Here is a 16,253-nt window from a genome sequence, read left to right as displayed (position 1 = left end):
AAGCATAATAAGAGTGCTTTAATTTCAATCTGCCTCAGCAAAATCTATGGTCACGAGCAGCTACTGCTCCTGGGTTACAACAACTGATCATATGACTTGATGTGCAACAGTAAAACACCTCTTTCCAGTTCCTTGGAATGAATGCAGCAGTAAGCAGAACCCAAGCAAAAACGAGAATGAAAACTTGCAGCAAGCAGTAAAAGGTTCCTCTATTTACATAGACTATAAACAAAACAAGCTTACTCATAAGTTACAACAACAGATCATATGACAAGCAACAGCTTATTACATACAGAAGCCAATACATGACATATTCTGAAAGTTTTCACTTCACATTTGTAATGATATATAACAAGGCTACGAGTGATACCCATGGGTCATAGAATTCAGTTACAAAAGTGTTTCTAATATTATGTCTAGGAGGTCAACATTTAAGATAGCCATAGTGCATTCAGAGATGTCAAAATGCCTACTATCACTGCATGTCAGGGTGAGTGTACGGATAAATGCAGTGTGTGTTTAAACTGAAGATGGCATGTGGGATGATAACATTGACTAGACAACAAAAGCTTACTGCTTTGATCAATTGATCAGTAATTACTTAATCCTGATCAGGGTCACAGTAGATCCAGAGCCTATCCTGGGAACATTGGGTGCAAGGTGGGAATACATCCTGGATGGGATGGCAGGAAGTAACCCTCCCCCCAGCCAAAACACACACACACACACACACACACACACACACACACACACACAGGAGAAACCGGAGAAACCCAGACAGACACTAGAATAATTTTTGGTGTGGTACATTACTACAAAAATCATCAAATAAGATTGTTTCTGACTATTTCATCACTTAGGACCATTGAAGATGACACTGACTTCCATGATGTATTTCCATGATTTACCATAGCGGAGTCTCCAACATATTACTCCATCACAGCTTCAATAAAAGTGAAACTCTAAACTATAATCCTATCAAAAGTAAATAAATATGAAAGAAGCTTCTGCAGGTAATCAGCAGTAAACCTCTTACAGGGTGAGTCTGGTGTTTCTCGTGTATCTTACAGCTTCCCAAATAACTAAGAATTTATTCATACTATTTAAACCAAACCATAATCCAGATTCAATAACATAGCTTAGCTCAGTTAGCTCTGACAATTTACGTTCAAATCTTTCAAAATACATGGATTTAAAAAAAACATTAAACTGTAGCAGGACAGCAAATGGAGTATTTTTCTCCAGGATTATAGCTGGCTCAATTCAGCTCAGGTAATATCACTACATCTTCAAAGCACTGATTTAATATACTACATGCTCACACAAAACCTTTTCTTTCTTTCTCTATCTCTCTCTCACACACACACACACACACACACACACACACACACACACACCTAAAATACTTCCACACTCTGCAGAGACTATCACCACGGTAACAACATTAGGCTGATCTAACGCAGAGTGATTCACGTGTGGATCTATTTGTGGACTATTCAATAATTTTCTCACTATGAAACGTTTATGATCTTAAACAGAGTCTGAGATAACCATTGGACAAAAACTGGCAGATCACATAATAAACATACAGTCATGCTAAGTGCAGACCCACCTGCTGGTGCAGCAGGGCACACAGTGGGACACATGAACGCCTGGAAGCTGGAAGCACAAAGTTCGCTCACCGTCCCCATCTCAGTTTAAATCACTCTGACTCAATACACACACCGATCTCACTTCACAGAGCACAGCAGTGAATGGCTCTGAGAGAATGATCTGCTTTGGAACAAAGACTGCCAAAGTGAAAGATAGTTTGCTTCCCTTTTTAGTCCTTGTAGCAGAAGAGGGAACTTGCGCAGATATTTATTCCTCTTGAGGTAGTGATTCCAAATGACAACATTTATAAAGATAGGTGGACCCAAACAGCGTGGAGCTCAGCACAAAGCTCCCTCACACCGGTGTGTGCTGTCTGTCAGTCTCTCACTCGGTCTGTCTGAGTCTCCGTGTATCTCCTCTCCTCCCACTCAATAAATCCATTCTTTGCTTTCTTCTGATCACTGACACTATAGCTCTTTGCCCATTTTGTTGCGCTTCGCTCACAGCGAATCAGTGTCTCCCCTCCATTCTGTGTGTTTATATTCGTCCTGTGTGATACTGTTGCCTGCCTGCTCTTGCACTGAAATAGTCTTGGAGCCAATAGGTTTCATACACATACGCACAAACATATTAACACTTCACACCACACATCTTCACTTACACCCACACATTGCACAGAGGCCAGTTTAGTCAGCATGTAACAACATCATAATTCCGAGCATCTAAGTCATGCAAGGCTGTATGTGTGTGTGTGTGTGTGTTTATAAAAATAAAGTCACATACATAAGACTGGTAACGAGATAAGAATTCTTTTTCTGTTTTATTCTCTCTCCTTTCATAAATGTGAAAATATAGATTAAAGTAAACGACTCAATTTTTAAATAGATAAATCTTCTTCAATCTTCAGAAAGCAAATCAGTAATAACACCTAATACAACTGAGTGCAAATTTGCACCTCCCTGTAGTTTACTGATAATAAAAGACAAATGTAAGTCTGAAATGTTATCGAAGAAGATGAAAATGAAATCAGGCAGCATAGTGGCGCAGAGTGCAACACTGCCGTCATATCAGTCCAGGGTCCCTGATTCAGTACTGTGCTTGGGTTACTTTCTGTGAGGAGTTTTGCATTTTCTCCCTGTGTCCATGTCACTTTCCTCCCATCTTCCAAAAATATGCCAGAAGGCGGATTAGCTAAGATAAATAGCCCCTAGATGTGAATGTGTGGGTTCAAGGTGCCCTACGATGGGCTCCAGTGGACTTGATCTTCAGCAGTTACTGAAAACGAATGAATAAAAATGAAATTTAGGAATACTCTGGAAAAAAAAGTCCACACCCATACAGCAAAATCAGTTTTAAAAATAAATAAATCAATAAATATAAAGATTAAAAAGACTTTTTGCCATGATACTGCCGGTCTATAGTCCTGATTTGAAGAAGGCAGTGTGTGGCATCTGGCAGAATTACAACAGATTTGTCAAACACAGTGAGCAAAGACTGACCAATCAATCTGGAAGAGTTAGAGCAGAGACATCATGAAGAATAGAGGTGAACAATACACAAAACATTTCGTGCAGTTACATAGACAAAGGGATAAATTAGAGAATATTCTCACCCAGAAAGATAAACACACTTGGATTCTTTCATTATAATACAGTGCTGGGAAAAATTATCTGATTTCTCCTGTTTTTGTGTATATCTCATACTAAATAGTTTTAGATTTTCAAGCGAAATACAACATAAATCAAAGGCAGCCTGTGTAAACATACAATGAAGTTTTTTTTGTTTTTTTATTGAAGCAAAAAAAGTTATCCATCACCTATCACCAATGTGAAAAAATAAATGGCCCCTTAAACTTAAAATCTGGTTGTGACACTTTTAGCAGCAAAAAAAGGCTTCCAATAACTGGAGATCGGTCATTCACTTACTTCTAGGACTAGGATTTACTCCTATGCTTTGGATCATTGTCTTACTGCATAATCCAGTTGTGCTTGAGTTTCAACTTAAGAACTGACGACCAGACATTCTCCTTTAGGATTTTCTGGTAGAGAGCAGAATTCAAGTTTCCCTTAATTACTGCAAGTTGCCCAGGCCCTGAAGCAGCAAAGCATCCCCACACCATCACACTTCCACCACCATGCGTGACCACAGGTATGATGCTCTTTTTGTTTGGTTTACACCAGATGTAACGGGACACCTGTCCTCCAAACGGTTCCACTTTAGACTCATCAATCCACAGAACATTCCCCCAAAAGGTTTGAGGATCATCAAGGTGTGTTTTGGCAAAATTCAGACGAGCCTTCATGTTCTTCTGGGTTAGCAGTGTTTTTTTCCGTGCCACTCTTCCATGGATGCCATTTTTGCCCAGTGTCTTTCTGATAGTGGAGTCATGAACAGTGACTTTTATTGATGCAAGAGAGGCCTGTAGTTCCTTTGATGTTGTCCTTGGAGGAATTTTGGAAGGTTGGCCACTTCTGGGAAGGTTCACTACTGTGCCGAGTTTTTCCATTTTCAGATAATGGCTCTCCGTGTGGTCCGTTGGAGTCCCAGAGCCTTTGAAATAGTTTTTAAACCCTTCCCAGCCTGATGTATTTCAATCACCCTCTTCTTCATCATTTCTGGAATTTCTTTCAATTTTGGCATAGTGTGTTACAGGGTAAGACCTTTTAACCAAATCCATGCTGATGAAAAGGTTCTATTTAAGTGTTGATATGATTGAACAGGGTATGCAGTAATCAGGCCTGGTTGTATCTAGCCCAACTGAACCCATTATGAATGCAGTTTCATAGATTTGGAGAATTAGTAACTACAGGGCAAGTCACTGTGCATGATGGGAAAATACACCTGTGTCCTCTTCCAGGCAGGTTGCCCAAATCTGTTCCAGCATGACAAAGCCCTTGTGCACAAAGCAAGGTACATAAAGACATGATTTGCCAAGGTTGGGGTGGAAAAACTCGAGTAGCCTGAACAAAACCCTCAACCCCACTGCACACCTTTGGAATGAATTGGAATGCCGATTACATGCCAGGCCTCATCGCCCAACATCAGTGGCTGAATGGGCACAATGCACAAAGCATTTTTTTTAGTTTTCTTATTACTTCAATAAAAGGTTAGGTTTCTCTCATATTTTCAGCATGAGATTAAGCAAATTAACAACTGGAGCATTAAACATTAAATACAACATTAAAGTTGTAGTAAAGAATTTTATTTATTCTTTATTTGATTTCAGTGTCACTGTAAATGTTTTAAACGATTATTTTATTAGTCTAAGCTTGAAACATTACTCCCTATAGTGTTTAGTTAGGAAGCTCTGAGGATGACATTTGAGATCGTGCAGGAAAATCCACCCAGAGCTTTCCAAATCCCTCCTAAACTTTCCTTATTTTATCTCCTATTACTCATGCACTGGGTCACTCCCTTCCTTCTCTTTTATCCCACAGTCTTATTACAAACCTATTACATCATTCATGTCTAGTTCTCTCTAAGTGCCCTTTTAACAATATTTTTGTTATAAAAATAATTCTAACAAACTAGTATATAAAACTAGTATATAAGCAACACTGCACTCCTGACCAGGTAGCTACTGTATTAAGGATGCTGCAAATGAATCACACAGTGCCACACGTTTGTCTTGCAAGCTTTGATATCTGACACTCATGCCTGCATAAAAATAAAAACTTCTTGCTCGCAACATTTTTGCTGTGTACCATATGATCCCAGCTCTAGTCGCAAGTAGAAGCCCTGTGAAACAACCTCAAACAGAATCTTTCTGGTAAGTTTACTAAAAAAATAGTGCACCTCCTAGTCATATCTTTATTTGTATCCATTTAGAACACATTGTTCATTTCGATGAATGTATTTGTACTCAGTCACATCCATAAGAACTACCATATACATTAATATTCAATATTAAAATTCAGTCATCAAAAAAACCTCTGCATTCTATGCAGTAGTTATGAAAGGACAGAGTAAAATGCAGTGTCAGGATTTGAAAATTAATATAGCATCACTGCTGAGGAACCAAAGGGCCAGTAAAACTCCTCTCAGTCAGTAAACTCCTCTCAGTGTTCTATTTGATTTTGTTTTACTTTCTTCATGATATGCCAAAATATGAGCATGCTAGATATGTTCATCTAAAACAGAATACAGAAAGTATTTCTATAAGTATATATTTTTTTTCCATAAAACACATATGTGAAGATTAATGGGTCATGGTTTCACATAAAAACAAAAGCCTTAGAAGATCATCAATAAGTTATCATCAAATCTGACCAGCGGGAGGCGGTCCACACTGTTTGCTGTATACATAAAGATTTTAAGTAGTCTACCCATCAGTAAGTCATTGGGTTAAAAAAATATTCATCAATATCATCAACACAGTTTAGCCAAGTTATAAATCGGCCCTCATTCAAACAAGAATATCTTGTGTATCCTGAATAGTATACTAGTACCTACACAGTGAGTGCAATGTTGTTGTCTTTAATCATACTATCATCATGCTGACTGGCTTCCTCATGCAAGTCTGCTTTGAAAGAACCTTACAGCTAGGTTTATGTGGCAAGTTTGTAATGTCATTACAAAAAGCAACTGAGAGCAACATTAGGAAAGCTGAAATGTTACTCATTTAAAAAATTAGCACCAAGTATTCATAAACACTAGTACTCAAGCCAGCCTGCTCTACAAAATAAAATAAAAAAGAATATTTTTTTTAATACCTCACAGTTTCAATAAACTAAAACTATCTGAAAACTAGAAAGTGGAACCAGGATCCCAAATTAAGTGGTAATTATATAAACATGAAATTGCAATATATTTAAGGTGAAAATCTGATTTGTGTCTTTAGTACCACTTGATGATTTTATAACATTTTTTTTTTTTAGAAATTAATTTTGCTTTTGTTATAACTTAGGGTTTTACATGCAATTTCAAGGGTATTATAATAGTGGTCTAATGGGCTATTTCTAATGGGCTATTTTCCCTGAACAGTTCATGAGCAGTCAGTTCTGTATACATGTGCTGTATATTCTAAAGCCTATGGGCTGTGTAACCTATAGACCAGATTGTCTCCTTTGTTAAATGCATATGTCTGATGCAATTTTATTTCTACACGTTGTCTTCATTATTCTATCAACAGCCTACACAATGCAGACACCATGAAAATCAACATCTGACATGTATAATGTATTTATAAACTGTTTGTATGATTTCTTTGTTCCATCTGAACTTCTGTTATTTAAATCAGCTATATATATATATATATATATATATTATACTGATTGTTAGCAGTATGTACAGCGTCTATTAGTCTGAACATGGCACTGAAGATCTGTTTTCTCTGTTATTTATATTCTATCAGCTAAAACTACTGATTGTTCCCAGCCTGGTATTTTTTGAGCTACAGTCTCTAAGTGCTGAAAGCTGCTGTTTCAACTCTTGGCATGTTTGCTTTTATAATGCAGTGTGTCAGTGGTTACCTCTTGCCAAGAGCAAATAGCACTGCAAGCATTCAGCGTTAAAATTCTTTAGTTAACATCTGTACACGCAAAAATGTCCAGAGATTCCACTAGTAGAGGTTCTTAGCATGGTCAGTGCTACTATGGCAATGAAGATGTGAAAATGAGGAGGAAAATTGTCTAGCGATGCATCAGTCTCAGCTAGCTGTTTATATCTGATGTAGTGTTTTATTTCATCTATTCACACAGCAGGGAGTAACAGCAGCTCGACAACCTTTCCAATCGCAGAGCATACAAAATAAAGACATTTCAACATTATGTCAGTGTTTCCTTCACTACAAATCCTTCACCTAATAATATGAAATGTACATTACACAGGATTTCTGTTTCTCAATTCTCCCTATCTTTCTCACACTGCTAATGAGAGTACAATTACTTGTAGGTACAGTGTGTATTCATTATGAGAGGCTCTTAAATTGTGAGGGCACTCACTGACCCTGTCCCAATGATACCTGACAATTTACCACCAGAGGCCATCTCCTGAATACCCACTTGTTACCATGGTTACAATGTTATTTCTAATAGGCACTTGTTAGTATTCTGCATATACTGTATAATCAGCTTCACCTCAAACCTGCTGGGAAGTTTTGCTCTCTTAGTACTATGACCAGTTTGTCTAATCCTGAAGGGTTTTTTTTTTTGCAGCTCATTTGTCCCTAGCCTAAAATGTTAACAGTACTCTTTTTTCTCGCTCTCTCTCTCTTTTTCTTACCCAATGCCTGTGACTGTGGCTGGTTATAATGGTAAAGGTGTGTGGATCTTTAACAAATAGGTAGCACAGCGGAGGTATGATTCATGTGCAGGGTCTTACTTTTTTCTTTTAATTACATATCAGAATCAAAATACCATGACATGCTTGTTTTAATTCCAGTGTCTCCTTCTAAAACTGCATTTATACTACATATGCTACACATATTTGCCATGATACCCCATTTGTTACCTATACTCGTTGCCACGGATGAGTGCTCCAAATCTCAAATACCTTTCTTTCATTCCATGTGTTTCTTTATCTGTTCATCTGTTCCTATGCCCGTAGTATCGTTCATATTGAGATAGGTAGTAGATCGTCTATCCATAGCAAAGTTGAGAAGTCTCAAGACTTGGGCACAACTAAAGTCGCCAATCACATCAAGTCAGGACCTCACCAAATGTAATGCCATGCCAATATTTACCACAAGCAAATTGAGGCATATTAAATATGAATGCTAAAAGTGGCACAGCGTTGCAGAGGGTAGTGTTGTTCCCTCACAGCTCCAAGGTTCAATCCTGAGCTCAGGTTACTGTTTATGTGGAGCTTCACATTTTCTAACCATGTTCCTCAGGCTTCTCCAGTTTCCTCCTACCGCCCAAAAAGATGCCTGTAGGTTGATTGGCTGTTCTACATTGCCTCTAGTGTAGGTGTGAGTGTGCGTGTGCACTAGTGTTGTTGGGACAGACTCCAGATCCACTGTGACCCTGACCAGGATAAAGCAGTCACCTATGTTGAAAGAATGATTAATAAATGCTTGTTTATTAACAGCTGACACGCATTACATAACTTCACCACTCTTTCACCATATTTTCCGGATATTTCTAATGTTTTTTATGCAATGTACATATTGCTTAACTGTACTCTACCACTTAATCATTGAAAGTTACGTATTTTTGCTCTACTTCATTAAAAAAACTGAGCCCACCACCTCACCAAATGTAGTTAACCTAACAGCTTTTTACTTATAGGTTACTGCTAAGTGCTGTCAGCATATGAATGACATATGCCATTGTCAGTTTCCTTTTGTCAGTTTGGCATTACCTTACCAGCTATGGTTTGTCTAATCATTATTGAGATCGTATTTCAAGCCGGCTCTCTCTATCTTTATTTAAACTCTGAGTCTTTTTTTCAGTTTGTTTAAGTCATAGCTCATAGCTCTGACTCATGTCCACAGTATGAATATGATGTGCATTTCAATATATAGTATTTAGTTCCACTGCACTTTGGAGTAGATCGCCCTCTACTGATATTTCTTAGCAAGTGCAAGATTTGTCAATGAATCTACACTTTTCTACAAAGTGCAGATCAAGAAAACCCAGCATAAAACACTGCCCAATTCAAACACACTGATCAAAATACTTGAGGAAAATGTACCGTAAACTGGGATCAGTTGTGTTTATGAATGACCTAAAGAGAAAGTTTGTGTGACAGTGTAGATGTGTGTCATAGACCAAAAGAGGAGAAGAAAAACCACCAAATGCTGCACTTATTCACTGCAGCTGTCCCTGTAAAGCTTCTAACCAATCTCTTAGAATAATGAAATCAAAGGACACTGCTGTGCACAAGCATAAGCAGGAGGAGTTAAAGGAGCTAACAGACAGTTGGATGAGGTGAAATAAGGACAGGCTTAGAGGTTTGCTGTGCAGCCCTTGCTTCTTCCTGGATGTGACACATTGCCACGTCTGCAGCTGCAACCGTGGCAGTGCTGAGAGATCACTGTCACCTGTATGTGCAAATTCATAATTACAAAATTACATAGTGGGGTAGCCAAATTAATTATAGTTTGCATTCAGCAGCTATTTTCAGCTGAAAGACATTATAATAGTGTCAGGTTTTTTTTTCTGGGTTAATGAATATGCATATCAACATATAGCAATCATTCTGTAGGTTCCTGTGCATCCTATGATAATATGCCACCATAACCACAAGGTTGCAGTGCACAAGGTTGGGTACACCAAAGAACAACAACAAAAAATCTAACCTAACCTAATATTCATTGTCCTTTCTTACTCCAACACAATGGAAAAAGCATTCACCATTTTAGTGTCTGTAAGTCAAGCAAATGATAGTTTTTCATCTTTAAATTTGAGTGTAGTGTGCACTATGACCTTAATATTTCATCTTTGCCCCAATAAATAGCATCACAATAGAATGTTACAAATGCGTTCAGTAAAAGAAAAAAAACACACACACACATTTATTAGCATTCTCACATTGTTGTATACAAAAACTTTGTATATGTTAGAAAATGTCTTCAGAAATGTTCCACTATTTGTTAAAATTTTAAATAAGATGGTCATAACCAAGAGAATAATAACAGTCACAGATCTTAGTTGTGAAATATGAATGCAAAACACACTGTACAGTGGTATCAGGTGTTGCTGGCATGTGTGAATTGGAAGTAGGTGGAGTACTTCTGAGTTCCTGTCGTTGATGTATTTTTTTCTTATTTCCTGTCTATCTGGCTCATACCAAAACTGATTCTTTTGTCCATTTTGTCTTGTTAAAACTTGCAAATAAATATAGCTATCACTTTAAGCAAGTAACCATCAAAGGTCTCCACAGTATTTCCAATATTTATACAATCACAAACAGATAGTCACATACATGCAGTGGTGTTCTGTCTTAGTTAAGAATTCAGACAGGAAATCCTGTTACACCATTTCTGCTTGTCTGACGCTTCATGAAGCACCACATAACACAAAGAAACAGGTCAGACTAAACAATATTTACAAATCAAGATACTATACTGATTCTGGAAAGGTTCTTTTTGTCTGATCTGACTTAAAGTGCATCTGACTTAGTGTAAAGCACAACACTGCACAAATTCCTAGTACTTGTATGTAAACACATATTGCATATAAAGAAATGACTCAGAAAAAAATACTCAGAAGGTATAAACCACGTTCTCTGCACTAGACAGTATATTAAAATGTATGTAACGGTCTGTAGGAACTACTGTTCTATCCTGTCCTATCTCACAAACACAGACAGATGAATTACTGAAGTGAATTAGGGCACAATAAAGATCTTGTCTTCCAATTATATTACTGAAATGAGTAGTATGAGCTAATAAAGCACAATGATGTTAAAGGTACTGAATAAAAGAAAACTGTGTGACTTTGGTGGCTGTGTAGTTGTAGCACTACTGACAGTAACAATTCACAACACTGTTGGCATTGTATCATAACCATCAAAGCATTTGGAAATTATACTCTACTATTATATTAGCCGTTCTAATGTTTTGTTGAAGCATGTACCTATAGTGAAGTAACACATATGTGATCTACACTCTGAGAAAAGGGAAGGGATAGTAAACTATACCTTTCCCTTTTTTTTTTTTTGTTGCAGTTTTACACTCAGGGGTGCATCTTTCACACCCTTGAGTGTGTCTTTTACATGGAAGTGTGCATGTAGTGTACCTCTAAAACAAAAAGTGCACCTTTGCTCTAAAAAGGCTGATCTAGTTGTGTACCTCAAATCATTACAGCACAGTATATCCAAGTTTCCAGGTGAAAGGTACACGTTCAAGTTACAAAACAGGTCCACTGGGGAATCACCTCCATGACAAGGAAATGTTTAGTACTTGTGTATTTGAGAGTGTATCATAAACCCAGTGTTTATATTTCAGCTGGCAGACATATTAAATGAACACCCTAATGAATTTGACTGTTTATGTACCAGGTATTCTTTGCAACAAACTTAGATTAAAGTAAATTTAAGGAAAAGTTTTAAAACTACAGCACAACAAAGTTTCAAGCCACTAACAACATGTATCATTTACAGTACACTGAGGTTAAACTGCTGGGATTTCAGTCATTTAGTTGTCTATAGAGAGACTGTAGACTGATGAACATGCTGTATATCATCCTGCTTCAAACTAAGCCACACTTTCATAACGGCTTGTTTCTGAAATGTTACGCCTCAAAAAATGTACGTGATTTACCGTAAATGTCTGTCTCCATCCTCCCGCTTTATTTCACTGTGTAATGTATCGTTACTTCTCCGGTTATTTAGTCCCCCTTGTTCTGAACATCAGCTCCTGTACCGTACCCTTTGCTCTCTCACTGCCTCCAGCCCACCCGCTACCACGTGGCCGCGCACATCCACTCAGCCCGCTGCATGTGCACGTGCGCTTCTACAGTAGGAAGTGTTGCCAAATGCCAAGTATTGTGAATCTCCCTCTGGATTAATAAAGTGTCCTATCACATGTCTGTCTCTGAAATATGTTTTAGGAGGTGGAACTTATATGGACAGTAAATCTGTCGTGGACTTGTACACACTGACACACGAACTGTTATGGCACTGGTGCAGGTTTAGCTCTGATTTGGATTCTCCAGCAGAGGGCGCACTTCTAATACTAATCTGCATAGCTAAATATCTGTAAGCGAGCCCTATAGTGGAGAAGTCAGGATTCTGTTTTGATGTACGGTATTTTATAGAGGACGACACATACACCAAAAGAAAAAAAAAGTTTAAGGGTGAGGTAAGACAGAAACACATAAGAAAGAAAGTAGTTCCTCGACTTCACTCCTTGCTTCAGCCACCAGGTGTCAGTCTACAACTAACTTTGATTTCCATGTAAGCATAGTCACGCACTATTTGTATTTGGATGGGAAAATAGTGATCTCCCAAGCATGAAGATGAAACAAATATCAGGCTCAAAGACTCGATGGGTTCATAGTATGTTCATAGTGTTTATTGTGGTAATACAGCTTATTTTCTACATTAATTAATACAGTTTTTTCTGGTCTGTAAAAAAAAAAAACTACAGAAGACAAATGTCTAATTAATGAAATAATCAGATCACTGAACAGAGTTTATTTTCACTAAACTAAAGGTGGTGTTTATTTATTTATTATTATTTTTATACATACTGGATCATAATAGTTCATCACGTGCATCAAGACTCTGTGCTTCTGTACTCTACTGCTGGCTGTCCAGATAGCTGAGTCACTAACTGCTTTCAAACAAGGACTGAACTCTCCACCAAGCACTTAAAATGAACAAAAATGAAATGAAGAAAGAAATAATCCCCAGACGCATGTCTCTCTCTCTCTCTCTCTCTCTAACAAGGTTTCAGCTTGATAGCACTCCTATACCCTGACTTATTTATACTAGCATGAGGACATGTTTTTGATGGAGACTATAGCACTTTTGGATCAATCTGAATAGGGGCCAGTGTTAAATGTAAATGTAGCACAAACACACTGTACCTTTATGTCATTGGCTATTATTGTAAAGGTAACATTTAGAAATGTCTATATATATATATATATATAAATTTGAAAAAATAATAATAATTTTTTTTTGAAGCATTAAGTGATTTCAAATTGACTTGGGACAGCCGTATTACCCTGTTTGCAATTAATCCTTCATTTTCATTTTTTTCTCAAGCGACACAGAAGCATCCCTCCTAGGCACCAACTCTGCATTTTTGTCATAGTATCCTTGCTGAGCATCTACACAGACATTAAAATTTTTTTGTATGTCACACACTCAGTAACACTTAGCATAACAGGCCTATGGACGCTCATAAGTTCAGTGACACACTAAATAACACAGACTCTTTTAAGCCACAGTCATGGCTTGGAACCAGAAATCAATATCCTTAAAGTAAAAAGGAAAGGGTCAGGGAGATTTGTTTTTGTTTCTTATTATGATTATATGGAACACCTGCCAATTTGAGAAAGCACAAGGGAGTATTTAAGTATTTTGTCCTTAGCAAATGTAGCATCTTAAGGGTAAAAAGATTTGTTTGAACTTTGAGCATGGTCATATTTTACATACATGATAGGAACAACAATCTTATCTTTAATACTGTTGGGAATATGATAGGAAATATCATACAACTGAATACAATAAAGTCATATAAACACCTCTAAGATAGAAATTTATAAATCCCTCAACAAAGAAGTGTATTACTGAAGCTAGAGAGTGTGTGTAGCTATAGCCAGAGAGATGATGTCAGGAGCCTAATGCTGTAAAGAGCACAAGCCTTGCCACAAGATTTTCCAACCCCTGTATCTCTCTGTATCGGTCTCTCTCTTCTTTCTCTCTCTCTCTCACCTCACCAAAGCACAGATTTTGATTTTTTTGTGCTCCTGCTCATGTCAAAGTGGAAATAATGAGAGCAGGCCAGCCTAGTTGGCAAGCTTAGGAGCAGTGGGAGCTTTTTTTTTTTTTTTTTTTTACCGTTCCTCTGAGTGGGAAATCATACAATAAAATGAATTTCAGTAGGTTTATGACTGAGAAGGCACATTCCTCATTGATGTGATCATTGATACTATTACCAATCCCATGTCTCTGATGTGCTTTTTTGCATTTATGTGAATAGGAACTATGATCTTTAACAGAACAATTTAAACTCATGTTAAGGGTCAAATAGTTTTCAATAGAAACGGTCTATTTTTCAGATACCCTTTCATTTTGTTCATTGGGTCATTGGAGTAATAAGTCCATCAAAATTTTCCCTGAATTATTACAGTTATAGTCTGCTGACAGTCATTAATATTACAATACTGTTCTTGACTGAAAAAAGCTCTTGACTGAGCTTTTTAACCCATGAGGAATTATAAATAATAAAATGTAGCGATTTACTGTCTAATGGAATGTGTTGTGTTACTAGTTTTCTGCTTCTTTGTCACTGTCGTTTGAGTTCAGACTGATTAGTCAGTAAATTCCACACAGCAGCCTCATCTGTGATGTTTATGACATTTTTGAGTTCAAGATGTAAATGTTTAGTTTGACAGCTCTCTCATAACCTTTTCTCTCATAACAATTAAGTAGCATTAAGTAATATGTCTGTTTTAGATTGTAGATTAGTTTGGGTGGCCCAGTCTGTAGCATTGCTGCCTCAAAGCTCCAGGGTCCTGGGTTTGATCTTGTACTTGTGTTACTGTCTGTGTGTGTAGTTCACATATTTGACCTGTGTTCGCATAGGTTATTTTTCCAGATTCTCTGGTTTCTTTCCACTAGCCAAAACATTCAGGTATAAGGATTTGCTCTGCTAAATTGACTGGTGTCCTGTCTGGATGGTGATGTTAACCGCTACAAAGATATCAAAACATTACATGATAGACTCCATGTCTATTCCATCATTGTGAGTTTCCAACCACAGTATGGCTGTTGGTTGGATATTTTTGTTTGGTGGACTGTTTCTCAACCCAACAGTGACCTTGAAGTTTTGTTGTTGTTTTAAAAAATTTTTTTTTTGAAACGTCAGCCATGCACCTGATACCGGCAACTACAAATAATCATGCTACTATCATGTCAGTGTTAATGTTGCTTTGTAAATGGGGCAAATTATAACTGCCTCACAAACTGGGCTAGGAATACAATCAGGATATGGATCTCTCTCTCTCTCTCTCTCTCTCTCTCTCTCTCTCTCTCTCTCTCTTATTACTACTCTGGTCACAATTGTTGATGACTTTGGGATTATTTCATCCTCTAAAGTAAACTGGGTTAAAAATAATGCATTGGCTGTTGGGGAACGGGAGGAGGGTCTTCTGTCATTACCGGGCGGGTTGACTTGGAAAAATGGAAGGCTCAGATACCTGGGAGTATTTATTGGGGATGCTGTCACACAAGAGAAAAACTGGGAAGGGGTAATTGAAAAATTGGAGAGTTGAAGTGGAAGTGGAAGTGGATTCATTTGAAACTGTCCTATAGAGGGAGGGTTTTAATAACTAATAATTTGATTGCCTTGGCATTGTGTCATAAACTGTCATCTGTGGATCCACCTGCTGGCCTTCTTTCCAGGCTGCAAGCAATTTTAGTAGACTTTTTTAGGAATGTTGTCATTGGGTTCCCCAAAGTGTACTCTTTCTACCAAAAAGAAGAAGGAAGTCAAGGACTAGTGCTCTTGTCAAGCAGACTGGCAACTTTTCACTTACGGTTCATCCAGAGACTCTTAACAGGACCTGCAGACGTGGTATGGAAGAAGGTGGCCTGAATCATCCAGCAGAGAGTTGATGGACTTGGACTGGACAGTGTTTTGTTTCTGTTGGATTATAAACAGTTGCATCTAAAGGAAATACCTCCTTTCTACAGTGGACTTTTTAAAATGTGGGGACTTTTTAACTCCACCAGGACACAAACGAGAGAATCTTTCTTCTGGCTGCTTGAGGAGCTTTTGGTGAAGGGGGCTTTCTTGGACTTATTGTGTGAGTATACACCAGGCCCTGCAACGAGGCTGTGTGGTTCTGGAATGGTAAAACTGAGACATATGACTGAGGTGGCAGGGCCTGACCTAAGCAAAGCGACTACAGTAGCTGCTGCATTAGGCCAGAGGTCAACACGTCAAGCCTTTGACAAAACATTTTATTAAACTGTGGAAAAAAGACTGATTGAAGAGTAGGTGTAGGTAACAATGTTACAGAACTATGGTAATGGATCGT

The 16,253-nt window shown here is 37.8% G+C and overlaps 1 protein-coding gene across 2 annotated transcripts in view; it reads right to left on the bottom strand.

Moving 5' to 3' along the window:
• cyth1b (cytohesin 1b) overlaps positions 1 to 11,934 on the bottom strand; it is a 50,101-nt gene extending 38,167 nt beyond the window's left edge. The window contains exons 1-2 of one of the 2 annotated variants that reach the window (XM_053640479.1): positions 11,801 to 11,916; positions 1,613 to 2,868 (exon numbers count right to left, since the gene is read on the bottom strand). In XM_053640479.1, the coding sequence (XP_053496454.1) occupies positions 1,613 to 1,691 (79 nt within the window). In that variant the 5' untranslated portion in view covers positions 1,692 to 2,868; positions 11,801 to 11,916. Of the gene's footprint in view, positions 1 to 1,612; positions 2,869 to 11,800 lie in introns of both variants that reach the window. The other variant, XM_053640481.1, reaches the window with a different exon arrangement.
• Between the last annotated feature and the right edge of the window lie 4,319 nt (positions 11,935 to 16,253).

Source organism: Ictalurus furcatus, chromosome 13, assembly GCF_023375685.1.
Source record: "Ictalurus furcatus strain D&B chromosome 13, Billie_1.0, whole genome shotgun sequence".
In the NCBI taxonomy this organism is placed as follows: domain Eukaryota; kingdom Metazoa; phylum Chordata; class Actinopteri; order Siluriformes; family Ictaluridae; genus Ictalurus; species Ictalurus furcatus.
The sequence above is the reverse complement of the archived record's forward strand: the minus strand, read 5'-3'. Positions and strand labels throughout refer to the sequence as shown.